Source organism: Schistocerca piceifrons, chromosome 3 (genome assembly GCF_021461385.2).
Source record: "Schistocerca piceifrons isolate TAMUIC-IGC-003096 chromosome 3, iqSchPice1.1, whole genome shotgun sequence".
NCBI classification, from domain to species: Eukaryota; Metazoa; Arthropoda; class Insecta; order Orthoptera; family Acrididae; genus Schistocerca; species Schistocerca piceifrons.
This window is the reverse complement of record NC_060140.1, coordinates 778,900,662-778,928,183: the sequence shown is the minus strand read 5'-3', so window position 1 is coordinate 778,928,183 and position 27,522 is coordinate 778,900,662. Positions and strand designations below refer to the sequence as shown.

Here is a 27,522-nt window from a genome sequence, read left to right as displayed (position 1 = left end):
ATAAATAGTTTGGACCAGAAGAGAATAGAAGCTTTCGAAATGTGGTGCTACAGAAGAATGCTGAAGATTAGATGGGTAGATCACATAACTAATGAGGAAGTATTGAATAGGATTGGGGAGAAGCGAAGTTTGTGGCACAACTTGACCAGAAGAAGAGATCGGTTGGTAGGACATGTTCTGAGGCATCAAGGGATCACCAATTTAGTATTGGAGGGCAGCGTGGAGGGTAAAAATCGTAGGGGGAGACCAAGAGGTGAATACACTAAGCAGATTCAGAAGGATGTAGGCTGCAGTAGGTACTGGGAGATGAAAAAGCTTGCACAGGATAGAGTAGCATGGAGAGCTGCATCAAACCAGTCTCAGGACTGAAGACCACAACAACAACAAGTCCACAAACTCGAATTTTCTCTGCAAGTTCTACACTGTTACAGTAATTATCCATGCAGAGATAATGCCACTTTCCATCAGAAGGTGTCAGTAGTTCCATCACTGTTTTTGCTAAAGGCTGTCCAGCGCCGGAATATATCTTGAATGAGGAAATGTATCCCGTAATCGAATCACACAGCGTCCGAATGAGTATGCCGTATTTCGTAATTTTCAACGGATTGTAAACTTTAAAATTTAATCGTCCACGCCACGATATCATTCCTTCATCAATAGAGATGTTTTGACTTTGATTAAACGTTTCTTTAAACTTTTTGGAAAAATAATCAATTCAGAATTGCACTTTCACAAGCCGGTCGGCATTATCCGGTTTATTGTTGCTGCCGGAAAAATGTAAAAATGATAATATTTGTCAGAATCGGTTGCGGGACATCGTTTTGCGAAATATCGGTGTGTCTATCAACGGATTCGTTGACCAATAATCATCGATCCTTGCTTTTTTTTACAATTCCTAAGGATAGCAAGCCCAAACCATTTTCTAAGTTCGGGTCCCATAACATCGACAAATTTGGCATTTTTTAAATCTACCTTTCTTCTATTGCAATTTTGACTGTAGTACTTGTTGGTTTCGTTGCTAATATATTCAAATAGATCGTATAATTATATGATATCTTCGACGCTCTGTGTATCTTTGGGAACAATTTTTGGAGCCGGGGATCCTTCAAATTTATTATTGGTCCTCGGTAAATCAAAGTCTGACCACTGTACACTGCCTTCTTCCTCTGATTCAGCTGAATCAGTTGGTAACCGTAGTGTTCGCCGAATTATTCTTGCACGTGTTTCACTAGCTTCCTACGATTCTGCTTCACTTTCGTTTTTTTTTATATCTAATGTCTTTTTCCTAATCGGTCAAGTCGTCCGGAACGTCAGACAAGACTTCCGAGCATTCATCGTAAATAATCCTATTGTCTCTTTTGTCCGCCATGATGAAAGGGCACAAGTACTTGTTGACGTGTGCTACTTATTGTTACCTAAACAAAACACCAACAGAATGCAAAAGATACTAAAGTGCTGTCGCCGGCCAATGCGTGATACTATGCTCACGACACCACTGTGGTGTCGCCGGCCACTGAGCGATACTGTGCAGACGACACCACTGTCGTGTCGCCGGACGGCATAGTGTTAATGTACCAGCATTTCACATTTGCAATGACTTATCTCGCGCTTACACTAACCTGTGATCATGCGTCTGATAATAAAACGTCTTTTCCCAAAAATGAACAAAGTACTAGAGAACTCTTATTCGAATAAGTCACATTACGCAAATCGCACAGGGAAATCTGCTGGGATTCTTTTATCCTTGGGATAATTGAAGAACGAGATAATTTTACAGTACACCGAATCGCGTGGTTCCTAGTATAATCAGTTTTCAAATTCCGTCGCCAGATGTATGAGTCTTCCACGGAAAGGCGGACATCTTTCTTGAATTTCTACGGCAAGGGATCCTCGTTTCCTTAGAACCACTTAGACACTGAATAATAACGCCCAGTTCGCAGTTGATATTCCCGCCACAAGGTTAGTGTAGTTAGCGAGTGGGCGCTAATATTCGCATCCAGAATACTTCCCGGTGTTTGTTTTCAATTTATCTTTGCGCGTCTCACGTATTAGCTCCTACGCGTCGGCTGTACTGACGCCTGCGCTTTAATAGAGCTAAACGGAAGGGAAATGAGGATAACGAGTTTGTTTAGTAGACCAATTACTAGTCGCACGTCCCAGGAGTCTATCTCGTTACATCTCAGAGATAAAGTGCAAGCTTGAAAGTTACTCATTTAGTTATTAACCTCTTTCTTTCTTGATGTTGTGAATAATAGATTAGTTTTCGTTTATGTACAAACACAGGAGTTGTTTAGTTTTACTACAGGATACGCATTGAAAAAGCATCTGTGTAAGTTCGTTCACGGTGTTTCTCATTTCTCAGGGGGTGACTTTCCCAGCGATACAGCTGATGATCTCCAAGTGGGCACCTCCACAAGAGCGCAGCCGCTTCTCCATCATCTACTCTGGTAAGCCATGCCGACAGCTTTACAACGACTCTTGTGTAAGCAAAACTAAATCTCTAGTCAAATCGCATAAAGCGTTCACTATATATCAGAGCATAAATTTATGTACAAGTTTTTCCTTCAAATAGCTATTTATGTCACTACCGGAACATTGACCTCTTCTGATGGGACACCAGTTACATTTCATTAAAGATACAGGTTGACAGTGACACTGAAAGTACTGGAAAATTACACGTCCAGAGATAATTTCCTGTTAAGCTTTACAACCACGATTTCGTCTCCTGTGACCCCATCGCCATCTCAGAATATCACTATCATCCTTCGACCTCAATTATTTGTTGTACGTACCCCAAACTGTTACTTCCCCTGTAATTTTTGTCCACCACAGTTCCCTCTCACCGAGTGAAGTGGCGCAGTAGTTAGCACACTGGAATCGCATTCGGCAGGAAGACAGTTCCGGCCATCCAGATATAAGTTTTCAGTGATTTCTCTAAATAGCTCCAGCTCACTGCCCCGATGGTTCCTTTGAAAGGGCATGGACGATTTCCTTTCCCATCCTTGAAACATTCCGAGCTTATGCTCCGTCTCTAATGACCTCGATGTCGACGGGACGATAACCTTAAATTTTCTTCCTTCTCTCTATGGTTTCCTTTAATAGCAGGGTTCGCAGCTCGTTGTCGTGCGGTAGCGTTCTCGCTTCCCGCGCCCGGGTTCCCGGGTTCGATTCCCGGCGGGGTCAGGGATTTTCTCTGCCTCGTGATGACTGGGTGTTGTGTGATGTCCTTAGGTTAGTTAGGTTTAAGTAGTTCTAAGTTCTAGGGGACTGATGACCATAGATGTTAAGTCCCATAGTGCTCAGAGCCATTTGAACCATTTTTTTAATAGCAGATAAGTTTTCCCTCGATGTTTTTACTCTTGTCATGTCGTCCTATTCCTTGTTCTAGATAGTGTTTTCCACATACTCCTTTTGTCGCCGATTCTACGAATTAAGTCCTCAATCTTACCTTATTAATCCACGTCTTTTTTCAAGTGATATAAAGAGTTGAGCACTTCACAAAACGCAGAAAAACATACTGCGTACAGGCTAGAGGTAAACAAAAACATTTGTTCATATTTCAGTATCTATCAAGTTTTATAACTTTATTTGTCCAAAACTCTACACAAGAGTTCAAACATTTTTATTCGTTTTAGTACAGTTTAACGTGGGCACCGTTTGCAGTTCGGCAGAGTTCGAAACGATACTCCGCTTCTCGCCACGTGTTCATAAACATGACAAGTGTTATGGCCTCTATTGCGACGTAAATTCGTTGTCTCAAATCAACCAGATCTCGAACCTTTGTTCTGTAACTGTGTCCTTGACACTGCACTGCACTGAAATCTAGCGCAGTCAGATCCGGAGACCGAGGGACCGGGCAATGGGAGCCCCCCTCCCCCTTCCGATCCAACACTCGGGAAATTTTTCATGGAGAGATGTGGTGCGTGGCCGAATACAACAGCTCAACCTACCGGCTTGTCTAGCATCGCCGTCCGGTGTGGCCGTGCGGCTCTAGGCGCTTCAGTCTGGAACCGCGTGACCGCTACGGTCGCCGGTTCGAATCCTGCCTCGGGCATGGATGTGTGTGATGTCCTTAGGGTAGTTAGGTTTAAGTAGTTCTAAGTTCTAGGGGACTGATGACCTCAGATGTTAAGTCCCATAGTACTCAGAGCCATTTGAACCATTTTGTCTAGCATCTGCCTTTATGTTGAAGCTAGCATTGGCCGACGCCGGGATGGTTCCTTTCAGAGGGCACAGCCGATTCCCTTCCCCATCCTTGAAACAATACGAGGTTGTGCTCCGTCTCTAACGATCTCGATGTCGACGGGACGTAAAAGCCTAATTTTTCATCCTTCTTCCTAAGTCTCACTCTAGTGCCATGGAGGTTTCTCCCTAATGTCTTCACTCACGTCCTGTCGTCCTGCCTCTTATTCTAGATAATGTTTTCCACATATTCTTTTCGTCGCTTATTCTACGAAGTAAGTCCTCACATCTTATCAGTTTAACTGTTCAAAAATGTAAAACTGTGCACTTCACAATAATCATAAAAATACAGGGTGTCCAGGATGGAGATATGCAAAAACATTTGTTCATATTTCAATACCTATTAAGTTGTATAACTTCATTTGCACAACGGTGTACATAGGAGCTCAAACATTTTTATTCATATTGGTACAGTTCAGTGTGGGGACCGTTTGTAGTTCGAAAGATATCGAAACGGTACTCGACTTCTCACCCATGTTCATATGCATGACAAGTGTTATGGCCTCTACTATGGCATAAATCCTTTGCCTCAAATCTGCCACGTCTCGAAACCTAGTTCCGCAATGTCCTTGACAAACCCCAATGCATACACTGAAAATCCAGCGGCGGAGGCAGATCGGCAGTCTGAGAGGCCAGCAGCAGCAGGCAATGGGAACCCCCACCCCTCTCCACAATTTTGAGGAGATGTCTCATGGAGATATGTGGTAATATCTCCATGGGGCACCATACTGTTGGAAAATGACGTCCGGAGGCGTCTGTGAAACTGCGTAGTTCGCTAACAAGTAAAGATAAGTGCGCCCTGCCACTGTAGACTCCATAAAAAGAAAATCGACGAATCACAGAATGTTTATGTAATCAGAACCACACATTAAATTCTGAGGTGTCCTTTCGCATTCAGTCACCTCTGCTAGGGTCTCACTTACTCATATTTGACAGTTATGTCGGTTAACTTTGCCACAGATGTGGAAGGTAGATTCATCACTGAACGGGGTTGTACTGAGGTAGTCGTTGTTTTCGTTTGTACGATGCAACATTTCAACAGCAAAATCACGTCGTCTGCAGTGATCCTCAGGCTCAAAATGACGCAGAAGTTGGAGTTTGTAAGCATGCAACAGGAGACGTTTGTGCGTAATGTCGTGCTAGTTCCCTACTGGCTTGCCTAATGTATTTACGTGGCCTTCTAGCCAATGCTTCGCGAACACGTTCCACGGTCTCTTCATTCACATGCGTTTTAGGACGTTTTCCAGCATTTGAACGCACACTTCCCGTTTCTCGAAGAGTTATGTCCCCTTCATAAATGGATTTACGTGCGGGAGGAGCCACGTTTCATTTCCTTCTTGCACGCCCCTGAACACGTGTTACATACTTTAGCTCTGCACCTTTCATTGTTTTGTCTACTTGAAGTAAACATTTGAGTGCATGAGCCATACGACTCAGCGATTTTCATGAAATGGTAAGAATCACATTTTGGAGAGTGTCTCTGTCAACTGGATATATACTCAACAACATAAAAAATCGAGTTTTTTAGTTATAAGCATTGGTTTGTGTACACCTCTAGCCCGGACACCCCGTAGTATCGCACGACTACAGCTGCAACTCGTCACAGCTGGAATCAGTCGACTTGCAGAAATACCTATGTGTAACAGTTCATTGTCGTAGAAAATGAAACGATTACCTAGGATCATTCGTAGGTGAGGCAAGTGGTAAATTTCGACACATTGGTACGATACTGATAAACATACGTATAACAATTTGTTGACATGTGTAATGAAACGATCACTCGTAAGTGATGCAGGTGGTAGATATTGATTAACTGGTATGATACTGTGGGAACTCAGTCTCTCTATTGTTCAAGTGCGTGTGAGCCATACCAGGTAGGACTAGCAGGGGATAATGAGCGTATATAAAGAAACGCGGCACCAATGGTCACTCACGGGAGAGCGGCAAGTATATTTTGAATAACATGAACTGACAAACGCCTGAAGATAGACATTCAGTATCATAAGGAAACTCACTCACTAAGTTTCGAGAATCAGTATTAAGTTAAGAATCAAGAGACATTCTTCAGACCCCCATTTATTAAACCCAGAGGAACGACGCAAACAGGATTAGACCCATTACAACGTAGACATAGGCACTGCAGCAGTCGTTCTTTCTGTGCTCCTTGCGCGAACGCGCTTCTCAATGATTTGTGAAGTATTTACAGGGGTGGACAAAAATATGAAAATACCAAAAACAAAACACGTTATCGTGCCTCAATCAATGTAGAATAAGCGTCGGCTTTCAAGACAGCTTCCAGTCGTCTAGGAATGGATAAATGCGGATTTTCAAGAGAATATTATGCCATTCTTTCTGCAAAATAGTCAAGTTGAGGTAACGGTGACGGAGGTAAATAGCGATCCAACACACTTCTCTCCAAAGTAGACCACAAAGGCTCAAGAATATTGAGATGTGGTGACTGTGGTAGCCAGGGGAGTGGCGACAATTCGTCCTCGTGCTCACAAAACCAGTTCTCGACGTTGCGTACTGTGTGAGCAAAGGGCCTGTCGTCTCGGAAGACAGCATCACGATTGGGGAACAAACATTGTATCAAAATGTTCTTATATACCTTGACAGTAATGTCCCCTTGCAAAGTATCCACGGAATACTACGGTATGGCTGCCCAAATCATCACAGGATCCCTGCCGTGTTACACTCCGACCATTGCTCCATAGCTCAGGTTTTATGGTTTCGGCACCACGTTTTCGTGTACTGATCACTGGTGAGTTGTTTTTGGAAGTACAGCTTGTAACCTCCCCCTCACTTATCGACCTTAACGACAGTAAAAATTGAAGCGCGTGTACCTAATGGAAATTTGGGAAAAGCAATCGTCACCGAAGTTAATCTGTCGGTAAAGAGAGAGAAAAGGGTTAAATCTAAATGAAAGGAAAAATGCAAATGAAACAGGTGGAAATTAATTTCGAAAAGGGGTAAAGTTAATAAAGAAAGTAAATGTGTGGTCGTTACGTTAACAATTAACTGGCGTTAATTAGATATTTGAGATTTGGGGAAAATTACGGTCGCCAGTCCTGTGGACAACAACTATAATAATTGAAAAAGAAAGGTTATTGCACATATAATTGCCACTAAAAGCTTGGGAACTGAAGGTTGACACGTGTTGTGTGAAAACTGAATGTGTGTCAGAAGTAATAAATTTCGCTACACTCTGACTTAATTTAGCAAAAGAATTAATAAAACCGGAAAACAGAAAGTTAATTTAGTGACTGAAATTAATAGTGAACTTTGTTTCTGAACACCTACGAAATTCAATAAAATAAGGTTAGTCTTGGGCTATCTCAACAATCATTTCAAAAGCTACTTGAATCTACGCAATTTAGAAATAAGAGATTTAACTTTGAACTTGAATTAAATGATTCTGAACAATTAACAATAGTAAAATTTAGTACGTACGAAGCTGAGCTGCAGTCACAGGTAAATATGGTAACATAACTCGCACTCTTCATTTGTGCTTGTGTAATCTAAATATTGTAGCCAGCTATGAATACCTTAACTGAACTTTGAAATTAAAGCAGTGAAATCGAATGATATTACTTTAATGCTGGCGTTTGAATTTCAACAACACTCGAGTTCATTTCGGAAAAGGAAGGGACCCTGCTTGGTAATGCAATTGGGACAATGAGCAACAAAGGTTCATAACCTTTTTGCTGTATTTTAGTGATGCTAATGGAATAGTTTGAAAAGCTGAGGTCTGCCATACAGTTCTAAAACTTATCGTGCTTTCAGTCTTCCTTGTTGGTTGATTGAAGGTTTGAAGTCGTCGATCGAGGGGGTGGCGACAATCACTCATGTCGGCCGTAGCTGTTGCAGAAGCTGGATGTTGGCGCGCCTTCTTCTCGACACGGGCACCAGGGGAAACGGGCTCTTGATGTGTGCCTGTTAATGTTTCCCGTCCGCGACACCATGCCAGAAACTATCGTAGCAAGTCGAGTGCAATTACATGCTGCCAAATCCTGGAAGCGCGGCAACTCGCGGGAGCGTCACTCAACACACCTGCTCCACCGCCCTATTCCAGCCAGACTCCCCACTGCCCGCGCTCCACGCGGCAGAGTTAACACTACCAAAGATCCTAAACACTTTGGTTTTCCACACGACCTATCGAAGTAATCGTTCGATAGCCTAGTTTTCCCTAGGCAAGACCCAGCGTAAAAATACAAATAATATTTACAAAACAAACCAATTATACATCGACATACATACAAATAGTAACACAATTACAATATATAAAGACACGGAAATGTCATATCTTCAGGTAACAAAATAAGGAAAAAAATTTATAGTACAATAGATGGAAATAGGAGGATATGCATTTCCAGCTGTTACAAGCTTGCCCTGAAATTCCCTGCTTCTGGAGCTCCCATCGTGTTGTTTCGGTGCTGACAGGCTTCGCCAGTACGATCTTTAGTTCTGCAGTGACTTTTGCAGCTGTCATCCTCCTATTTCTCGTCGCAATCCTCTTCAATGCCCATCCGTCGTAGTCACTCAACCAACACTATTGCCCGCGTTGTGACGTAGCGGATCACGTTTTTCCACTTTCCCTGTATGCGGTATAAACTTCCGATCTGGTACTTTTTGAAACACCAAACACTTCGGGCACCAACAGTTTGCCCACGTTGAAAGTCACTTAGCTCCAAAGTAAGGCACCCGCAACTACACAGAACTCTGCTCTGATCACGAATGACACTTGCAACGTATTGAGGACATTGCACAGGGGCCGTTCGTGGCCAAATACAACAGCGCAGCCTACAGGCATAGCAAACATCTGCATTACGTTGAAACATGCATTTTTATGGTTTTTCCATGTTTTTGCATAATCTCTGTATTGAAATGTGGATATGATCCGCAGAACGTGCAAATAGCTAAAGTAAGCTAATCAGCAGTACTGGAAACTAATGTTAATGATTAATGAAAACCATGACAGCTGTACTGGTACACATTTTCTGTGTCAAAAACCGGTTTCTTTAGTCAGAACCTGATGGAGTTGCCGAGTTGTGACAGTATCATATTCTAGTAGGTCTAGTTCTCTTGATAACAGTCATATAAATACACTACGGGCCATTGAAATTGCTACACCAAGAAGCAATGCAGCTGTTAAACGGGTATTCATTGGACAAATATATTATACTAGAACTGACATGCAATTACATTTTCACGCAATTTGGGTGCGTAGATCCTGAGAAATCAGAACCCAGAACAACCACCTCTGGCTGTAATAACGGCCTTGATACGCCTGGGCATTGAGTTAAACAGAGCTTGGATGGCATGTACAGGTGCATCTGCCCATGCAGCTTCAACATGATACTACAGATCATCAGGACTAGTGACTGGCGTATTGTGATGAGCCAGTTGCTCGGCCACCATTGACCAGACGTTTTCAGTTGGTGAGAGGTCTGGAGAATGTGCTGACCAGGGCAGCAGTCGGGCATTTTCTGTATCCAGAAAGGCCCGTACAGGACCTGCAACATGCGGTCGTGCATTATCCTGCTGAAATGTAGGGTTTCGCAGGGATCGAATGAAGGGTAGAGCCACGGGTCGTAACACATCTGAAATGTAACGAGCCGGCCGTGGCGGCCGTGCGGTTCAAGGCGCTGCAGTCCGGAACCGCGTGACCGCTACGGTCACAGGTTCGAATCCTGCTTCGGGCATGGATGTGTGTGATGTCCTTCGGTTAGTTAGGTTTAAGTAGTTCTAAGTTCTAGGGGACTGATGACCTAAGATGTTAAGTCCCATGGTGCTCATAGCCATTTGAACCATTTGGAATGTAACGTCCACTGTTCAAAGTGCCGTCAATGCGAACAAGAGGTGACCGAGACGAACCACGCCGGCCGATATGCCAGTATGGCGATGATGAATACAAGCTTTCAATGTGCGTTCACCGCGATGTCGCCAAACATGGATGCGACCATCATGATGCTGTAAACAGAACCCGGATTCATCCGAAAAAAGACGTTTTGCCATTCGTGCACCCAGGTTCGTCTTTGAGTACACCATCGCAGGCGCTCCTGTCTGTGGTGCAGCGTCAAGGGTAACCACAGCCATGGTCTCCGAGCTGATAGTCCATGCTGCTGCGATAAACCGCAATCGGGATAGTCTACAATCCGAGCTTTATCAAAGTCGGAAACGTGATGGTACGCATTTCTCCTCCTTACACGAGACATCACAACAACGTTTCACCAGGCAACGCCGGTCAACTGCTGTTTGTGTATGAGAAATCGGTTGGAAACTTTCCTCATGTCAGCACGTTGTAGGTGTCGCCACCGGCGCCAGCCTTGTGTGAATGCTCTGAAAAGCTAATCATTTACATATCACAGCTTCTCCTTCCTGTCGGTTAAATTTCGCGTCTGTAGCACGTCATCTTCGTGGTGTAGCAATTTTAATGGCCAGTAGTGTATTCTGCCGAACCCCTGGCAGAAGCAAGGCGAGCAGTCTGATGTCCACATCACGCCGTGTCGGATGCACTTGCAGCTCGCCTTATTTCTGCCAGGTGGTCAGTCGAACGTTTATATGATCATCCGTTTCAGATTTTGTCTCATGTTGCGTGAGACAACGAGACCCGTTAATTATGATACTGGCACAACTCGATAACCCGATGTTCTAACGAACGAAACCGATCGTGACCCAATAAATGTGTTTCAGTACAGCTGTGGGGGTTCCCTTAATTATTCATATTATTGGGTTGGTGCATACGTTCGTAGCGTTTTCCATAAGTTTGGCAAACACAACAGAGCCTTTTGTCATTCATAATATATTCTCTTTCGCTGTTCACAAAAATCTGTCAACTTGGGGTAACTGTTCGACTCCGTGACTGTAGGAATCACTTGAATCTGAGGCGAAGAACTCGTCGAGTCATTTCCGGAGCTCATTTTCATCCGGGAAGGATGTTCCTTGAATGTTGTTCGATAGAGAGGGTAAAAGGTCAAAATTTGAGGGCGCAAGATCTGGTGAATAAGGTGAGTGCGAAACGACTCGTCAACCCAACTCCTGTGTAGTGTATTTTGTCAGTATAGAAGAAGCCGGCGAATTTTTCGTGGAGTATCGTCGCTTTTTGCAGTCTTCCTGGTCGTTAGTCTTGGATTACGTCTCCAAGACGTCTCATTTGTTGACAATAAATGTCGGCAGTGACGGTTACACCTCGGGGAAGCAACTCGTACTACATCACACCCTCGCTATTGCACCAGATGCATAACATTTCCCTTTATGGATGCGCGCAGGTTTTTGTACAGGAAGTTGCTGCTTTGTTTGGGCTCAGCTACCCCTTTCCTTTCCTTTTGTTGACGTAAAGCCACCATTTATCGTCACCGGTAACGATACAGGACAGGAATGGTCGGCGTTGGTCTCGAGCCAATTGACTACGAGCTAGCAGAGTTAGACATATGGTCATTCTCTGATGTTTTGATTTTGGGTTAGAGCATGCGGTACGAATACACCAGATTTCTGAACTTTCTCCATTGAGTGCAAATGTCGTACGCTGGTGGAATGATCACAGTTCGTCACTTTGCTAGTTCTCGGGTACATTGAGGTGAATCATTGTGTATTAATGCTTTTAAACGATCTTCATCAAAACCCGAAGGTCTTCCTGAAAGTGAAGACTCTCTGATCTCAAAATGATCCTCCTTAAAAAGAGAAACCAATTTACTGCCGTTCTTCGTCCAATGGCGCTACCACCGTACATGGCACAAATATTTGTGGCTGCCTCCGCTACTGCCACCCCTCTACTGAACTCAAACAGAAGAATATGTTGGAAACATTCCGATTTCTCCACATGACACTCCATTTTCTAGCGTCCACTGCTCCACTCACTATCCGCAAATGACGAAATGACAATTTGTGAACTCAAATAGCAACAATGAACTACAAATAAAGAATGACGATTGATAAATAAACCCATAGTAAGCGGAATACCATCATCCTAAACAAAAACGGTAAGAAGTTATGCATCAACGTAATAGCTTCAATCAGGTGTGGAGTTCGAATGATCAGGATTACTGCTGCAAATTCTTTTACTGACTGTCCCTTCAAGACATCGTGTCCCAAAAGGTATGTACTTTGTACACCGATGAGCCAAAACATTATGAACACAGGCCATTGCGAGGCTGAATGCCTGCTAGTGGTCTTGTAGACACGTGAAGCAGTAAGGAAAGAATGTAAACGAAAGAGAAACGAATGGGCAGTCATTAAAGTGAAGATGCGGGTCGCAAATGCGAAAGTCCACTAAAAAACGGCTCTGAGCAATATGGGACTTAACTTCTGAGGTCATCAGTCCCCTAGAACTTAGAACTACTTAAGTCTAACTAACCTAGGGACATCCCACACATCCATGCCCGAGGCAGGATTCGAACCTGCGACAGTAGCGCTCTCGCGGCTCCAGACTGCAGCGCCTAGAACCACTCGGCCAAAGCGGCCGGCGAGAACAGCATTGTATGGCAGTGACTCACGGTCACTCCGGCCGGCAATATGTAATTCTGCAGGCTTTCGTGCCCGTTGTCGCTGTAGGTAAAATCTTCTGGGTTATTAGGCCGCGTCATATTTCTACTAAAATGATCGATTTTTCGACCCCTCTGCTGGGATCTTCCTCAAGATCTTCTGGTGTCCACTACTGCTAGAACACTGTCAGAGACGAGTGTCGCGTCCTCTTATAAGGGGGAGTTTTCTCGCGTTCGTGCTGGAGAAGTGACAGTATTGGTTGAAATTCATATGGCTACTATTGGTGGTCCATAGTCACAGGCTAATATTCCCTCTCTGATGCAGAAGAAGGGGCGTTGTTGGCTAATCTGCTGTGGACACCACTGGCGGCCCATCGTCAATGGATAGAAAGGCACTATTCCACACTTACACTGGAGAAGGGGTATTGGTTGAAATTCCTGCTACTGCTATTGGTTGGTCGTCATCATTGGCTAGATTCGAACCAGACAGCGCAAGAGAGGGGGAATGTCTATCCAAAGTATTATAGTCCGCCGAGGTGACTTGCAGCGGGTTGTTTATGTCGCTCGCACACCGCAGCCGCGTATTCACTTCCTTGATGGCGGGGAGCCATTATGCTGGAAGCCCGTATCCGTCCTCTCTACTGAAATTACATGTATTCTTGGAAATTTGAACCTCTTCTTGGACTTTTCTTCTATAAATATTTGTTTCCTTAGCCAGTACACGTACGTTATTAAAATCGATGTCAGCGCTACAGTTCTCATTATGTTCTGCTACTGCTGATTGTGCGCTTTGTTTTAGCGGCATGTGCCGTTCGTGTTCCTTAATGCGTTCCTTAACAGTTCTTCCTGTTTCGCCCTATATACACTTTGCCGCAGCCACATGTCACTTGATAAACGCCTGACGATGGGCCGCCAAAGGTATCCACAAGAGATTAGCCAACAACGCTCCTTCTCCTGCATCAGAGCGGGGATATTAGCCTATGACTATGGCCCACCAGTGGTAGCCATATGAATTTCAGCCCATACCGTCACTTCTCCAGCACGAACGCGAGAAAACTCCCGTTCATAAGAAGACACGACACTCGTCTCTGACAGTGTTCTAGCAGTAGTAGACACCAGAAGATCCTGAGGAAGATCCCAGAAAAGAGGTCGAAACGTCGATCATTTTAGAAGAAATATGACACGGCGTAATAACCCAGAAGATTTTACCTACAGGTGGTCATAATGTTTTGGCTCAGCGGTGAGTGTACGTGTGTATGTGTGTGCACCCTGCCTGGTGCAGTGATGAGCGTGAGTCACTGGACTGAGCGCACTTGTTTGTTGTGGACAGGCGGCTACCTGGGCACGGTGATCACGATGGCGCTGTCGGGCGTGATGTGCGATAGCGAGGTGGGCTGGCCGCTCGTCTTCTACGTGTTCGGCGGCCTGGGCATCCTCTGGAGCATCCCCTGGTTCCTGCTCGCCTACGACACGCCGGCTAAGCACCCGCGCATCGACCCCGCCGAGCGGCGATTCATCGAGGCTTCGTTGGGCAAGGTGCCCGCCAAGGTGAGTCCAGTTCCCATCACGCAGCTCGGTCCTTTGTCTACTGGCACAGAGGAGGAGACGCACTATGGTGGACTGCAGTGGGTATTGTGCACCAGAAACGCTCATCTCACTGTCGTCAACTGTGTGACAGCAACAATAGCGAAAGTAACCGAAAATGCAGTCAAATGAGGAGATTCTATATCACCAAAACAATTCTTGACAGCCATACAGAAAGTTTTTATAAGCTGCACGTGAAAAGTACGGTGACAGGTCTCATAAAATGAAGAAAACTGTCTAGAGTCACAAACAAAATACCTGCACTGGCCTTCAGTGTAATCAATGTTAGCTAAAACACACTTCTGATAACAGTTACATAGCTGTAACTCTTCAGACATTCCCGGCGAGATCTTGACATGTGGAATAATTCGGTCTACTGCCAGATGTTTGTGTCGCTCAGGCACAATATTTACGACACGTAACTTGTTGCCTTCTTCAGGTGCTATCTTAGACTGCCGTATTGGAGGATCTTGTCCAGTATTTATGCCCAGAGGGTGCTGGGTGCTCTCTTTGCCGACGGCGCCCATCTGGCGTTGCTTGTAAGGTGTTGTCTCTTCCCCGGTGCTCCACCGAACGCCGTCTGTGGCAGCTCTCTGAGGCCCGTCCTGTGTCGAGCGCTCCGTTCGTGGTCCGGGCCCGCCTGCTGCTACTCCTGAGGTTTTGGCCCTTCCCTGGTGCTCCCACGGACATCCTCGCCCTGCTCTTCCACCATCTGTGGTCGTGGCAGCTGTCTGAGGCCAGACCAGCGTATGGCGTTCTGTTCGCGGTCTGCGCCCGCTTGGCGCTGCTCGTGAGGTGTTGTCTCTCCTCTGGTGCTCCGTCGGACGTCCGCGCCCGCGTCGTCCACCATCTGCTGTTGTGGCAGCTGTCTGAGGCCCGTCTCGCGTAGGGCGCTCCGTATGCGGTCCGCGCTCGCCTGGCACTGCTTGTTACGTGTTGTCTCTTCTCTGGTGTTCCGTCCGACGTCCGAGCCCACGTCGTCCACCACGTGCTGTTGTGGCAGCTGTTTGAGGCAAGTTCCGCGTAGGGCGCTCTGTACGCGATCCGCGCTCGCCTGGCGCTGCTGGTTAGGTGTTCTCTCTTCTCTGGTGCTTCGTTGGACGTCCGCGCCCTCGTCGTCCACCATCTGCTGTTGTGGCAGCTGTCTGAGGCCCGTCTCGTGTAGGGCGCTCTGTACGCGATCCGCGCTCGCCTGGCGCTGCTTGTTAGGTGTTGTCTCTTCTCTGGAGCTCCGTCGGACATCCTCTACCGCGTCGTCCACCATCTCCTGTTGTGGCAGCTGTCTGAGGCCCGTCTCATGTAGGGCCCTCCGTGTGCGGTCCGCGCTCGCCTGGCGCTGCTCTTGAGGTGTTGTCTCTTCTCTGTTGCTCCGTCGGACGTCCGCGCCAGCGACGTCCACCATCTGCTGTTGTGGCAGCTGTCTGAGGCCCGTCTCGTGTAGGGCGCTCTGTACGCGATCCGCGCTCGCCTGGCGCTGCTTGTTAGGTGTTGTCTCTTCTCTGGTGCTCCGTCGGACGTCCGAGCCCACGTCGTCCACCATCTGCTGTTGTGGCAGCTGTCTGAGGCCCGTCTCGTGTAGGGCGCTCCGTATGCGGTCCGCGCTCGCCTGGCGCTGCTTGTTAGGTGTTGTCTCTTCTCTGGTGTTCCGTCGGACGTCCGAGCCCACGTCGTCCACCACGTGCTGTTGTGGCAGCTGTTTGAGGCAAGTTCCGCGTAGGGCGCTCTGTACGCGATCCGCGCTCGCCTGGCGCTGCTGGTTAGGTGTTCTCTCTTCTCTGGTGCTTCGTTGGACGTCCGCGCCCTCGTCGTCCACCATCTGCTGTTGTGGCAGCTGTCTGAGGCCCGTCTCGTGTAGGGCGCTCTGTACGCGATCCGCGCTCGCCTGGCGCTGCTTGCTAGGTGTTGTCTCTTCTCTGGAGCTCCGTCGGACATACTCTACCGCGTCGTCCACCATCTTCTGTTGTGGCAGCTGTCTGAGGCCCGTCTCATGTAGGGCCCTCCGTGTGCGGTCCGCGCTCGCCTGGCGCTGCTCTTGAGGTGTTGTCTCTTCTCTGTTGCTCCGTCGAACGTCCGCGCCAGCGACGTCCACCATCTGCTGTTGTGGCAGCTGTCTGAGGCCCGTCTCGTGTAGGGCGCTCTGTACGCGATCCGCGCTCGCCTGGCGCTGCTTGTTAGGTGTTGTCTCTTCTCTGGTGCTCCGTCGGACGTCCGAGCCCACGTCGTCCACCATCTGCTGTTGTGGCAGCTGTCTGAGGCCCGTCTCGTGTAGGGCGCTCTGTACGCGATCCGCGCTCGCCTGGCGCTGCTCTTGAGGTGTTGTCTCTTCTCTGTTGCTCCGTCGGACGTCCGCGCCAGCGACGTCCACCATCTGCTGTTGTGGCAGCTGTCTGAGGCCCGTCTCGTGTAGGGCGCTCTGTACGCGATCCGCGCTCGCCTGGCGCTGCTTGTTAGGTGTTGTCTCTTCTCTGGAGCTCCGTCGGACATCCTCTACCGCGTCGTCCACCATCTGCTGTTGTAGCAGCTGTCTGAGGCCCGTCTCATGTAGGGCGCTCTGTACGCGATCCGCGCTCGCCTGGCGCTGCTTGTTAGGTGTTGTCTCTTCTCTGGTGCTCCGTCGGACGTCCGCGCCCTCGTCGTCCACCATCTGCTGTTGTGGCAGCTGTCTGAGGCCCGTCTCGTGTAGGGCGCTCTGTACGCGATCCGCGCTCGCCTGGCGCTGCTCTTGAGGTGTTGTCTCTTCTCTGTTGCTCCGTCGGACGTCCGCGCCAGCGACGTCCACCATCTGCTGTTGTGGCAGCTGTCTGAGGCCCGTCTCGCGTAGGGCGCTCCGTATGCGGTCCGCGCTCACCTGGCGCTGCTTGTTAGGTGTTGTCTCTTCTCTGGTGTTCCGTCGGACGTCCGAGCCCACGTCGTCCACCACGTGCTGTTGTGGCAGCTGTTTGAGGCAAGTTCCGCGTAGGACGCTCTGTACGCGATCCGCGCTCGCCTGGCGCTGCTGGTTAGGTGTTCTCTCTTCTCTGGTGCTTCGTTGGACGTCCGCGCCCTCGTCGTCCACCATCTGCTGTTGTGGCAGCTGTCTGAGGCCCGTCTTGTGTAGGGCGCTCTGTACGCGATCCGCGCTCGCCTGGCGCTGCTTGTTAGGTGTTGTCTCTTCTCTGGAGCTCCGTCGGACATCCTCTACCGCGTCGTCCACCATCTGCTGTTGTGGCAGCTGTCTGAGGCCCGTCTCGTGTAGGGCGCTCTGTACGCGATCCGCGCTCGCCTGGCGCTGCTCTTGAGGTGTTGTCTCTTCTCTGTTGCTCCGTCGGACGTCCGCGCCAGCGACGTCCACCATCTGCTGTTGTGGCAGCTGTCTGAGGCCCGTCTCGTGTAGGGCGCTCTGTACGCGGTCCGCGCTCGCCTGGCGCTGCTTGTTAGGTGTTGTCTCTTCCCTGGTGCTCCGTCGGACGTCCGAGCCCACGTCGTCCACCACGTGCTGTTGTGGCAGCTGTTTGAGGCAAGTTCCGCGTAGGGCGCTCTGTACGCGATCCGCGCTCGCCTGGCGCTGCTTGTTAGGTGTTGTCTCTTCTCTGGAGCTCCGTCGGACATCCTCTACCGCGTCGTCCACCATCTCATGTTGTGGCAGCTGTCTGAGGCCCGTCTCGTGTAGGGCGCTCTGTACGCGATCCGCGCTCGCCTGGCGCTGCTCTTGAGGTGTTGTCTCTTCTCTGGTGCTCCGTCGGACGTCCGCGCCCTCGTCGTCCACCATCTGCTGTTGTGGCAGCTGTCTGAGGCCCGTCTCGCGTAGGGCGCTCTGTACGCGATCCGCGCTCGCCTGGCGCTGCTGGTTAGGTGTTCTCTCTTCTCTGGTGCTTCGTTGGACGTCCGCGCCCTCGTCGTCCACCATCTGCTGTTGTAGCAGCTGTCTGAGGCCCGTCTCGTGTAGGGCGCTCTGTACGCGATCCGCGCTCGCCTGGCGCTGCTCTTGAGGTGTTGTCTCTTCTCTGTTGCTCCGTCGGACGTCCGCGCCCTCGTCGTCCACCATCTGCTGTTGTGGCAGCTGTCTGAGGCCCGTCTTGTGTAGGGCGCTCTGTACGCGATCCGCGCTCGCCTGGCGCTGCTTGTTAGGTGTTGTCTCTTCTCTGGAGCTCCGTCGGACATCCTCTACCGCGTCGTCCACCATCTGCTGTTGTGGCAGCTGTCTGAGGCCCGTCTCGTGTAGGGCGCTCTGTACGCGATCCGCGCTCGCCTGGCGCTGCTCTTGAGGTGTTGTCTCTTCTCTGGTGCTCCGTCGGACGTCCGCGCCCTCGTCGTCCACCATCTGCTGTTGTGGCAGCTGTCTGAGGCCCGTCTCGCGTAGGGCGCTCCGTATGCGATCCGCGCTCGCCTGGCACTGCTTGTTAGGTGTTGTCTCTTCTCTGGTGTTCCGTCGGACGTCCGAGCCCACGTCGTCCACCACGTGCTGTTGTGGCAGCTGTTTGAGGCAAGTTCCGCGTAGGGCGCTCTGTACGCGATCCGCGCTCGCCTGGCGCTGCTGGTTAGGTGTTCTCTCTTCTCTGGTGCTTCGTTGGACGTCCGCGCCCTCGTCGTCCACCATCTGCTGTTGTAGCAGCTGTCTGAGGCCCGTCTCGTGTAGGGCGCTCTGTACGCGATCCGCGCTCGCCTGGCGCTGCTCTTGAGGTGTTGTCTCTTCTCTGTTGCTCCGTCGGACGTCCGCGCCCTCGTCGTCCACCATCTGCTGTTGTGGCAGCTGTCTGAGGCCCGTCTTGTGTAGGGCGCTCTGTACGCGATCCGCGCTCGCCTGGCGCTGCTTGTTAGGTGTTGTCTCTTCTCTGGAGCTCCGTCGGACATCCTCTACCGCGTCGTCCACCATCTCCTGTTGTGGCAGCTGTCTGAGGCCCGTCTCGTGTAGGGCCCTCCGTGTGCGGTCCGCGCTCGCCTGGCGCTGCTCTTGAGGTGTTGTCTCTTCTCTGTTGCTCCGTCGGACGTCCGCGCCCTCGTCGTCCACCATCTGCTGTTGTGGCAGCTGTCTGAGGCCCGTCTTGTGTAGGGCGCTCTGTACGCGATCCGCGCTCGCCTGGCGCTGCTTGTTAGGTGTTGTCTCTTCTCTGGAGCTCCGTCGGACATCCTCTACCGCGTCGTCCACCATCTCCTGTTGTGGCAGCTGTCTGAGGCCCGTCTCATGTAGGGCCCTCCGTGTGCGGTCCGCGCTCGCCTGGCGCTGCTCTTGAGGTGTTGTCTCTTCTCTGTTGCTCCGTCGGACGTCCGCGCCCTCGTCGTCCACCATCTGCTGTTGTGGCAGCTGTCTGAGGCCCGTCTTGTGTAGGGCGCTCTGTACGCGATCCGCGCTCGCCTGGCGCTGCTTGTTAGGTGTTGTCTCTTCTCTGGAGCTCCGTCGGACATCCTCTACTGCGTCGTCCACCATCTCCTGTTGTGGCAGCTGTCTGAGGCCCGTCTCGCGTAGGGCGCTCTGTACGCGATCCGCGCTCGCCTGGCGCTGCTCTTGAGGTGTTGTCTCTTCTCTGTTGCTCCGTCGGACGTCCGCGCCCTCGTCGTCCACCATCTGCTGTTGTGGCAGCTGTCTGAGGCCCGTCTCGCGTAGGGCGCTCCGTATGCGGTCCGCGCTCGCCTGGCACTGCTTGTTAGGTGTTGTCTCTTCTCTGGTGTTCCGTCGGACGTCCGAGCCCACGTCGTCCACCACGTGCTGTTGTGGCAGCTGTTTGAGGCAAGTTCCGCGTAGGGCGCTCTGTACGCGATCCGCGCTCGCCTGGCGCTGCTGGTTAGGTGTTCTCTCTTCTCTGGTGCTTCGTTGGACGTCCGCGCCCTCGTCGTCCACCATCTGCTGTTGTGGCAGCTGTCTGAAGCCCGTCTTGTGTAGGGCGCTCTGTACGCGATCCGCGCTCGCCTGGCGCTGCTTGTTAGGTGTTGTCTCTTCTCTGGAGCTCCGTCGGACATCCTCTACCGCGTCGTCCACCATCTCCTGTTGTGGCAGCTGTCTGAGGCCCGTCTCATGTAGGGCCCTCCGTGTTCGGTCCGCGCTCGCCTGGCGCTGCTCTTGAGGTGTTGTCTCTTCTCTGTTGCTCCGTCGGACGTCCGCGCCCTCGTCGTCCACCATCTGCTGTTGTGGCAGCTGTCTGAGGCTCGTCTTGTGTAGGGCGCTCTGTACGCGATCCGCGCTCGCCTGGCGCTGCTTGTTAGGTGTTGTCTCTTCTCTGGAGCTCCGTCGGACATCCTCTACCGCGTCGTCCACCATCTCCTGTTGTGGCAGCTGTCTGAGGCCCGTCTCATGTAGGGCCCTCCGTGTGCGGTCCGCGCTCGCCTGGCGCTGCTCTTGAGGTGTTGTCTCTTCTCTGTTGCTCCGTCGGACGTCCACGCCCTCGTCGTCCACCATCTGCTGTTGTGGCAGCTGTCTGAGGCCCGTCTTGTGTAGGGCGCTCTGTACGCGATCCGCGCTCGCCTGGCGCTGCTTGTTAGGTGTTGTCTCTTCTCTGGTGCTCCGTCGGACGTCCGAGCCCACGTCGTCCACCATCTGCTGTTGTGGCAGCTGTCTGAGGCCCGTCTCGCGTAGGGCGCTCCGTATGCGGTCCGCGCTCGCCTGGCGCTGCTTGTTAGGTGTTGTCTCTTCTCTGGTGATCCGTCGGACGTCCGAGCCCACGTCGTCCACCATCTGCTGTTGTGGCAGCTGTCTGAGGCCCGTCTCGCGTAGGGCGCTCCGTATGCGGTCCGCGCTCGCCTGGCGCTGCTTGTTAGGTGTTGTCTCTTCTCTGGTGCTCCGTCGGACGTCCGAGCCCACGTCGTCCACCACGTGCTGTTGTGGCAGCTGTTTGAGGCAAGTTCCGCGTAGGGCGCTCTTTACGCGATCCGCGCTCACCTGGCGCTGCTTGTTAGGTGTTGTCTCTTCTCTGGTGCTCCGTCGGACGTCCGAGCCCACGTCGTCCACCATCTGCTGTTGTGGCAGCTGTCTGAGGCCCGTCTCGCGTAGGGCGCTCCGTATGCGGTCCGCGCTCGCCTGGCGCTGCTTGTTAGGTGTTGTCTCTTCTCTGGTGCTCCGTCGGACGTCCGAGCCCACGTCGTCCACCATCTGCTGTTGTGGCAGCTGTCTGAGGCCCGTCTCGCGTAGGGCGCTCCGTATGCGGTCCGCGCTCGCCTGGCGCTGCTTGTTAGGTGTTGTCTCTTCTCTGGTGTTCCGTCGGACGTCCGAGCCCACGTCGTCCACCACGTGCTGTTGTGGCAGCTGTTTGAGGCAAGTTCCGCGTAGGGCGCTCTGTACGCGATCCGCGCTCGCCTGGCGCTGCTTGTTAGGTGTTGTCTCTTCTCTGGTGCTCCATCGGACGTCCGAGCCCACGTCGTCCACCACGTGCTGTTGTGGCAGCTGTTTGAGGCAAGTTCCGCGTAGGGCGCTCTGTACGCGATCCGCGCTCGCCTGGCGCTGCTGGTTAGGTGTTCTCTCTTCTCTGGTGCTTTGTTGGACGTCCGAGCCCACGTCGTCCACCACGTGCTGTTGCGGCAGCTGTTTGAGGCAAGTTCCGCGTAGGGCGCTCTGTACGCGATCCGCGCTCGCCTGGCGCTGCTTGTTAGGTGTTGTCTCTACTCTGGTGTTCCGTCGGATGTCCGAGCCCACGTCGTCCAGCACGTGCTGTTGTGGCAGCTGTTTGAGGCAAGTTCCGCGTAGGGCGCTCTGTACGCGATCCGCGCTCGCCTGGCGCTGCTGGTTAGGTGTTCTCTCTTCTCTGGTGCTTCGTTGGACGTCCGAGCCCAACTCGTCCACCACGTGCTGTTGTGGCAGCTGTTTGAGGCAAGTTCCGCGTAGGGTGCTCTGTACGCGATCCGCGCTCGCCTGGCGCTGCTTGTTAGGTGTTGTCTCTTCTCTGGTGCTCCGTCGGACGTCCGAGCCCACGTCGTCCACCACGTGCTGTTGTGGCAGCTGTTTGAGGCAAGTTCCGCGTAGGGCGCTCTGTACGCGAGCCGCGCTCGCCTGGCGCTGCTGGTTAGGTGTTCTCTCTTCTCTGGTGCTTCGTTGGACGTCCGAGCCCACGTCGTCCACCACGTGCTGTTGTGGCAGCTGTTTGAGGCAAGTTCCGCGTAGGGCGCTCTGTACGCGATCCGCGCTCGCCTGGCGCTGCTTGTTAGGTGTTGTCTCTTCTCTGGTGCTCCGTCGGACGTCCGAGCCCACGTCGTCCACCACGTGCTGTTGTGGCAGCTGTTTGAGGCAAGTTCCGCGTAGGGCGCTCTGTACGCGATCCGCGCTCGCCTGGCGCTGCTGGTTAGGTGTTCTCTCTTCTCTGGTGCTTCGTAGGACGTCCGAGCCCACGTCGTCCACCACGTGCTGTTGTGGCAGCTGTTTGAGGCAAGTTCCGCGTAGGGCGCTCTGTACGCGATCCGCGCTCGCCTGGCGCTGCTTGTTAGGTGTTGTCTCTTCTCTGGTGTTCCGTCGGACGTCCGAGCCCACGTCGTCCACCACATGCTGTTGTGGCAGCTGTTTGAAGCAAGTTCCGCGTAGGGCGCTCTGTACGCGATCCGCGCTCGCCTGGCGCTGCTTGTTAGGTGTTGTCTCTTCTCTGGTGCTCCGTCGGACGTCCGAGCCCACGTCGTCCACCATCTGCTGTTGTGGCAGCTGTCTGAGGCCCGTCTCGCGTAGGGCGCTCCGTATGCGGTCCGCGCTCGCCTGGCGCTGCTTGTTAGGTGTTGTCTCTTCTCTGGTGCTCCGTCGGACGTCCGAGCCCACGTCGTCCACCACGTGCTGTTGTGGCAGCTGTTTGAGGCAAGTTCCGCGTAGGGCGCTCTGTACGCGATCCGCGCTCGCCTGGCGCTGCTTGTTAGGTGTTGTCTCTTCTCTGGTGTTCCGTCGGACGTCCGAGCCCACGTCGTCCACCACGTGCTGTTGTGGCAGCTGTTTGAGGCAAGTTCCGCGTAGGGCGCTCTGTACGCGATCCGCGCTCGCCTGGCGCTGCTGGTTAGGTGTTCTCTCTTCTCTGGTGCTTCGTTGGACGTCCGCGCCCTCGTCGTCCACCATCTGCTGTTGTGGCAGCTGTCTGAGGCCCGTCTCGTGTAGGGCGCTCTGTACGCGATCCGCGCTCGCCTGGCGCTGCTTGTTAGGTGTTGTCTCTTCTCTGGTGCTCCGTCGGACGTCTGAGCCCACGTCGTCCACCATCTGCTGTTGTGGCAGCTGTCTGAGGCCCGTCTCGTGTAGGGCGCTCCGTATGCGGTCCGCGCTCGCCTGGCGCTGCTTGTTAGGTGTTGTCTCTTCTCTGGTGTTCCGTCGGACGTCCGAGCCCACGTCGTCCACCACGTGCTGTTGTGGCAGCTGTTTGAGGCAAGTTCCGCGTAGGGCGCTCTGTACGCGATCCGCGCTCGCCTGGCGCTGCTTGTTAGGTGTTGTCTCTTCTCTGGTGCTCCGTCGGACGTCCGAGCCCACGTCGTCCACCATCTGCTGTTGTGGCAGCTGTCTGAGGCCCGTCTCGCGTAGGGCGCTCCGTATGCGGTCCGCGCTCGCCTGGCGCTGCTTGTTAGGTGTTGTCTCTTCTCTGGTGCTCCGTCGGACGTCCGAGCCCACGTCGTCCACCATCTGCTGTTGTGGCAGCTGTCTGAGGCCCGTCTCGTGTAGGGCGCTCTGTACGCGATCCGCGCTCGCCTGGCGCTGCTTGTTAGGTGTTGTCTCTTCTCTGGTGCTCCGTCGGACGTCCGAGCCCACGTCGTCCACCACGTGCTGTTGTGGCAGCTGTTTGAGGCAAGTTCCGCGTAGGGCGCTCTGTACGCGATCCGCGCTCGCCTGGCGCTGCTGGTTAGGTGTTCTCTCTTCTCTGGTGCTTCGTTGGACGTCCGCGCCCTCGTCGTCCACCATCTGCTGTTGTGGCAGCTGTCTGAGGCCCGTCTCGTGTAGGGCGCTCTGTACGCGATCCGCGCTCGCCTGGCGCTGCTTGTTAGGTGTTGTCTCTTCTCTGGTGCTCCGTCGGACGTCCGAGCCCACGTCGTCCACCACGTGCTGTTGTGGCAGCTGCTTGAGGCAAGTTCCGCGTAGGGCGCTCTGTACGCGATCCGCGCTCGCCTGGCGCTGCTGGTTAGGTGTTCTCTCTTCTCTGGTGCTTCGTTGGACGTCCGCGCCCTCGTCGTCCACCATCTGCTGTTGTGGCAGCTGTCTGAGGCCCGTCTCGTGTAGGGCGCTCTGTACGCGATCCGCGCTCGCCTGGCGCTGCTTGTTAGGTGTTGTCTCTTCTCAGGTGCTCCGTCGGACGTCCGAGCCCACGTCGTCCACCACGTGCTGTTGTGGCAGCTGTTTGAGGCAAGTTCCGCGTAGGGCGCTCTGTACGCGATCCGCGCTCGCCTGGCGCTGCTGGTTAGGTGTTCTCTCTTCTCTGGTGCTTCGTTGGACGTCCGCGCCCTCGTCGTCCACCATCTGCTGTTGTGGCAGCTGTCTGAGGCCCGTCTCGCGTAGGGCGCTCCGTATGCGGTCCGCGCTCGCCTGGCGCTGCTTGTTAGGTGTTGTCTCTTCTCTGGTGTTCCGTCGGACGTCCGAGCCCACGTCGTCCACCACGTGCTGTTGTGGCAGCTGTTTGAGGCAAGTTCCGCGTAGGGCGCTCTGTACGCGATCCGCGCTCGCCTGGCGCTGCTGGTTAGGTGTTCTCTCTTCTCTGGTGCTTCGTTGGACGTCCGCGCCCTCGTCGTCCACCATCTGCTGTTGTGGCAGCTGTCTGAGGCCCGTCTCGCGTAGGGCGCTCTGTACGCGATCCGCGCTCGCCTGGCGCTGCTTGTTAGGTGTTGTCTCTTCTCTGGTGCTCCGTCGGACGTCTGAGCCCACGTCGTCCACCATCTGCTGTTGTGGCAGCTGTCTGAGGCCCGTCTCGTGTAGGGCGCTCCGTATGCGGTCCGCGCTCGCCTGGCGCTGCTTGTTAGGTGTTGTCTCTTCTCTGGTGTTCCGTCGGACGTCCGAGCCCACGTCGTCCACCACGTGCTGTTGTGGCAGCTGTTTGAGGCAAGTTCCGCGTAGGGCGCTCTGTACGCGATCCGCGCTCGCCTGGCGCTGCTTGTTAGGTGTTGTCTCTTCTCTGGTGCTCCGTCGGACGTCCGAGCCCACGTCGTCCACCATCTGCTGTTGTGGCAGCTGTCTGAGGCCCGTCTGGCGTAGGGCGCTCCGTATGCGGTCCGCGCTCGCCTGGCGCTGCTTGTTAGGTGTTGTCTCTTCTCTGGTGCTCCGTCGGACGTCCGAGCCCACGTCGTCCACCATCTGCTGTTGTGGCAGCTGTCTGAGGCCCGTCTCGTGTAGGGCGCTCTGTACGCGATCCGCGCTCGCCTGGCGCTGCTTGTTAGGTGTTGTCTCTTCTCTGGTGCTCCGTCGGACGTCCGAGCCCACGTCGTCCACCACGTGCTGTTGTGGCAGCTGTTTGAGGCAAGTTCCGCGTAGGGCGCTCTGTACGCGATCCGCGCTCGCCTGGCGCTGCTGGTTAGGTGTTCTCTCTTCTCTGGTGCTTCGTTGGACGTCCGCGCCCTCGTCGTCCACCATCTGCTGTTGTGGCAGCTGTCTGAGGCCCGTCTCGTGTAGGGCGCTCTGTACGCGATCCGCGCTCGCCTGGCGCTGCTTGTTAGGTGTTGTCTCTTCTCTGGTGCTCCGTCGGACGTCCGAGCCCACGTCGTCCACCACGTGCTGTTGTGGCAGCTGTCTGAGGCCCGTCTCGCGTAGGGCGCTCCGTATGCGGTCCGCGCTCGCCTGGCGCTGCTTGTTAGGTGTTGACTCTTCTCTGGAGCTCCGTCGGACATCCTCTACTGCGTCGTCCACCATCTCCTGTTGTGGCAGCTGTCTGAGGCCCGTCTCATGTAGGGCCCTCCGTGTGCTGTCCGCGCTCGCCTGGCGCTGCTCTTGAGGTGTTGTCTCTTCTCTGTTGCTCCGTCGGACGTCCGCGCCAGCGACGTCCACCATCTGCTGTTGTGGCAGCTGTCTGAGGCCCGTCTCGTGTAGGGCGCTCCGTATGCGGTCCGCGCTCGCCTGGCGCTGCTTGTTAGGTGTTGTCTCTTCTCTGGTGTTCCGTCGGACGTCCGAGCCCACGTCGTCCACCACGTGCTGTTGTGGCAGCTGTTTGAGGCAAGTTCCGCGTAGGGCGCTCTGTACGCGATCCGCGCTCGCCTGGCGCTGCTTGTTAGGTGTTGTCTCTTCTCTGGTGCTCCGTCGGACGTCCGAGCCCACGTCGTCCACCATCTGCTGTTGTGGCAGCTGTCTGAGGCCCGTCTCGTGTAGGGCGCTCCGTATGCGGTCCGCGCTCGCCTGGCGCTGCTTGTTAGGTGGTGTCTCTTCTCTGGTGTTCCGTCGGACGTTCGAGCCCACGTCGTCCACCACGTGCTGTTGTGGCAGCTGTCTGAGGCCCGTCTCGTGTAGGGCGCTCCGTATGCGGTCCGCGCTCGCCTGGCGCTGCTTGTTAGGTGGTGTCTCTTCTCTGGTGTTCCGTCGGACGTTCGAGCCCACGTCGTCCACCACGTGCTGTTGTGGCAGCTGTTTGAGGCAAGTTCCGCGTAGGGCGCTCTGTACGCGATCCGCGCTCGCCTGGCGCTGCTTGTTAGGTGTTGTCTCTTCTCTGGTGCTCCGTCGGACGTCCGAGCCCACGTCGTCCACCATCTGCTGTTGTGGCAGCTGTCTGAGGCCCGTCTCGCGTAGGGCGCTCCGTATGCGGTCCGCGCTCGCCTGGCGCTGCTTGTTAGGTGTTGTCTCTTCTCTGGTGCTCCGTCGGACGTCCGAGCCCACGTCGTCCACCATCTGCTGTTGTGGCAGCTGTCTGAGGCCCGTCTCGTGTAGGGCGCTCCGTATGCGGTCCGCGCTCGCCTGGCGCTGCTTGTTAGGTGTTGTCTCTTCTCTGGTGTTCCGTCGGACGTCCGAGCCCACGTCGTCCACCACGTGCTGTTGTGGCAGCTGTTTGAGGCAAGTTCCGCGTAGGGCGCTCTGTACGCGATCCGCGCTCGCCTGGCGCTGCTTGTTAGGTGTTGTCTCTTCTCTGGTGCTCCGTCGGACGTCCGAGCCCACGTCGTCCACCATCTGCTGTTGTGGCAGCTGTCTGAGGCCCGTCTCGCGTAGGGCGCTCTGTATGCAGTCCGCGCTCGCCTGGCGCTGCTTGTTAGGTGTTGTCTCTTCTCTGGTGCTCCGTCGGACGTCCGAGCCCACGTCGTCCACCATCTGCTGTTGTGGCAGCTGTTTGAGGCAAGTTCCGCGTAGGGCGCTCTGTACGCGATCCGCGCTCGCCTGGCGCTGCTTGTTAGG

General features: G+C 53.2%; 1 protein-coding gene across 2 annotated transcripts in view; it reads left to right on the top strand.

Moving 5' to 3' along the window:
- Positions 1-27,522, top strand: part of LOC124789584 (sialin-like) — a 121,880-nt gene that overhangs the window by 53,910 nt on the left and 40,448 nt on the right. For both annotated transcript variants that reach the window (XM_047256991.1, XM_047256992.1), the window contains 2 exons: positions 2,363-2,447; positions 14,053-14,270. In XM_047256991.1, coding sequence (XP_047112947.1) covers positions 2,363-2,447; positions 14,053-14,270 — 303 coding nt within the window. The remainder of the gene's footprint in view (positions 1-2,362; positions 2,448-14,052; positions 14,271-27,522) is intronic.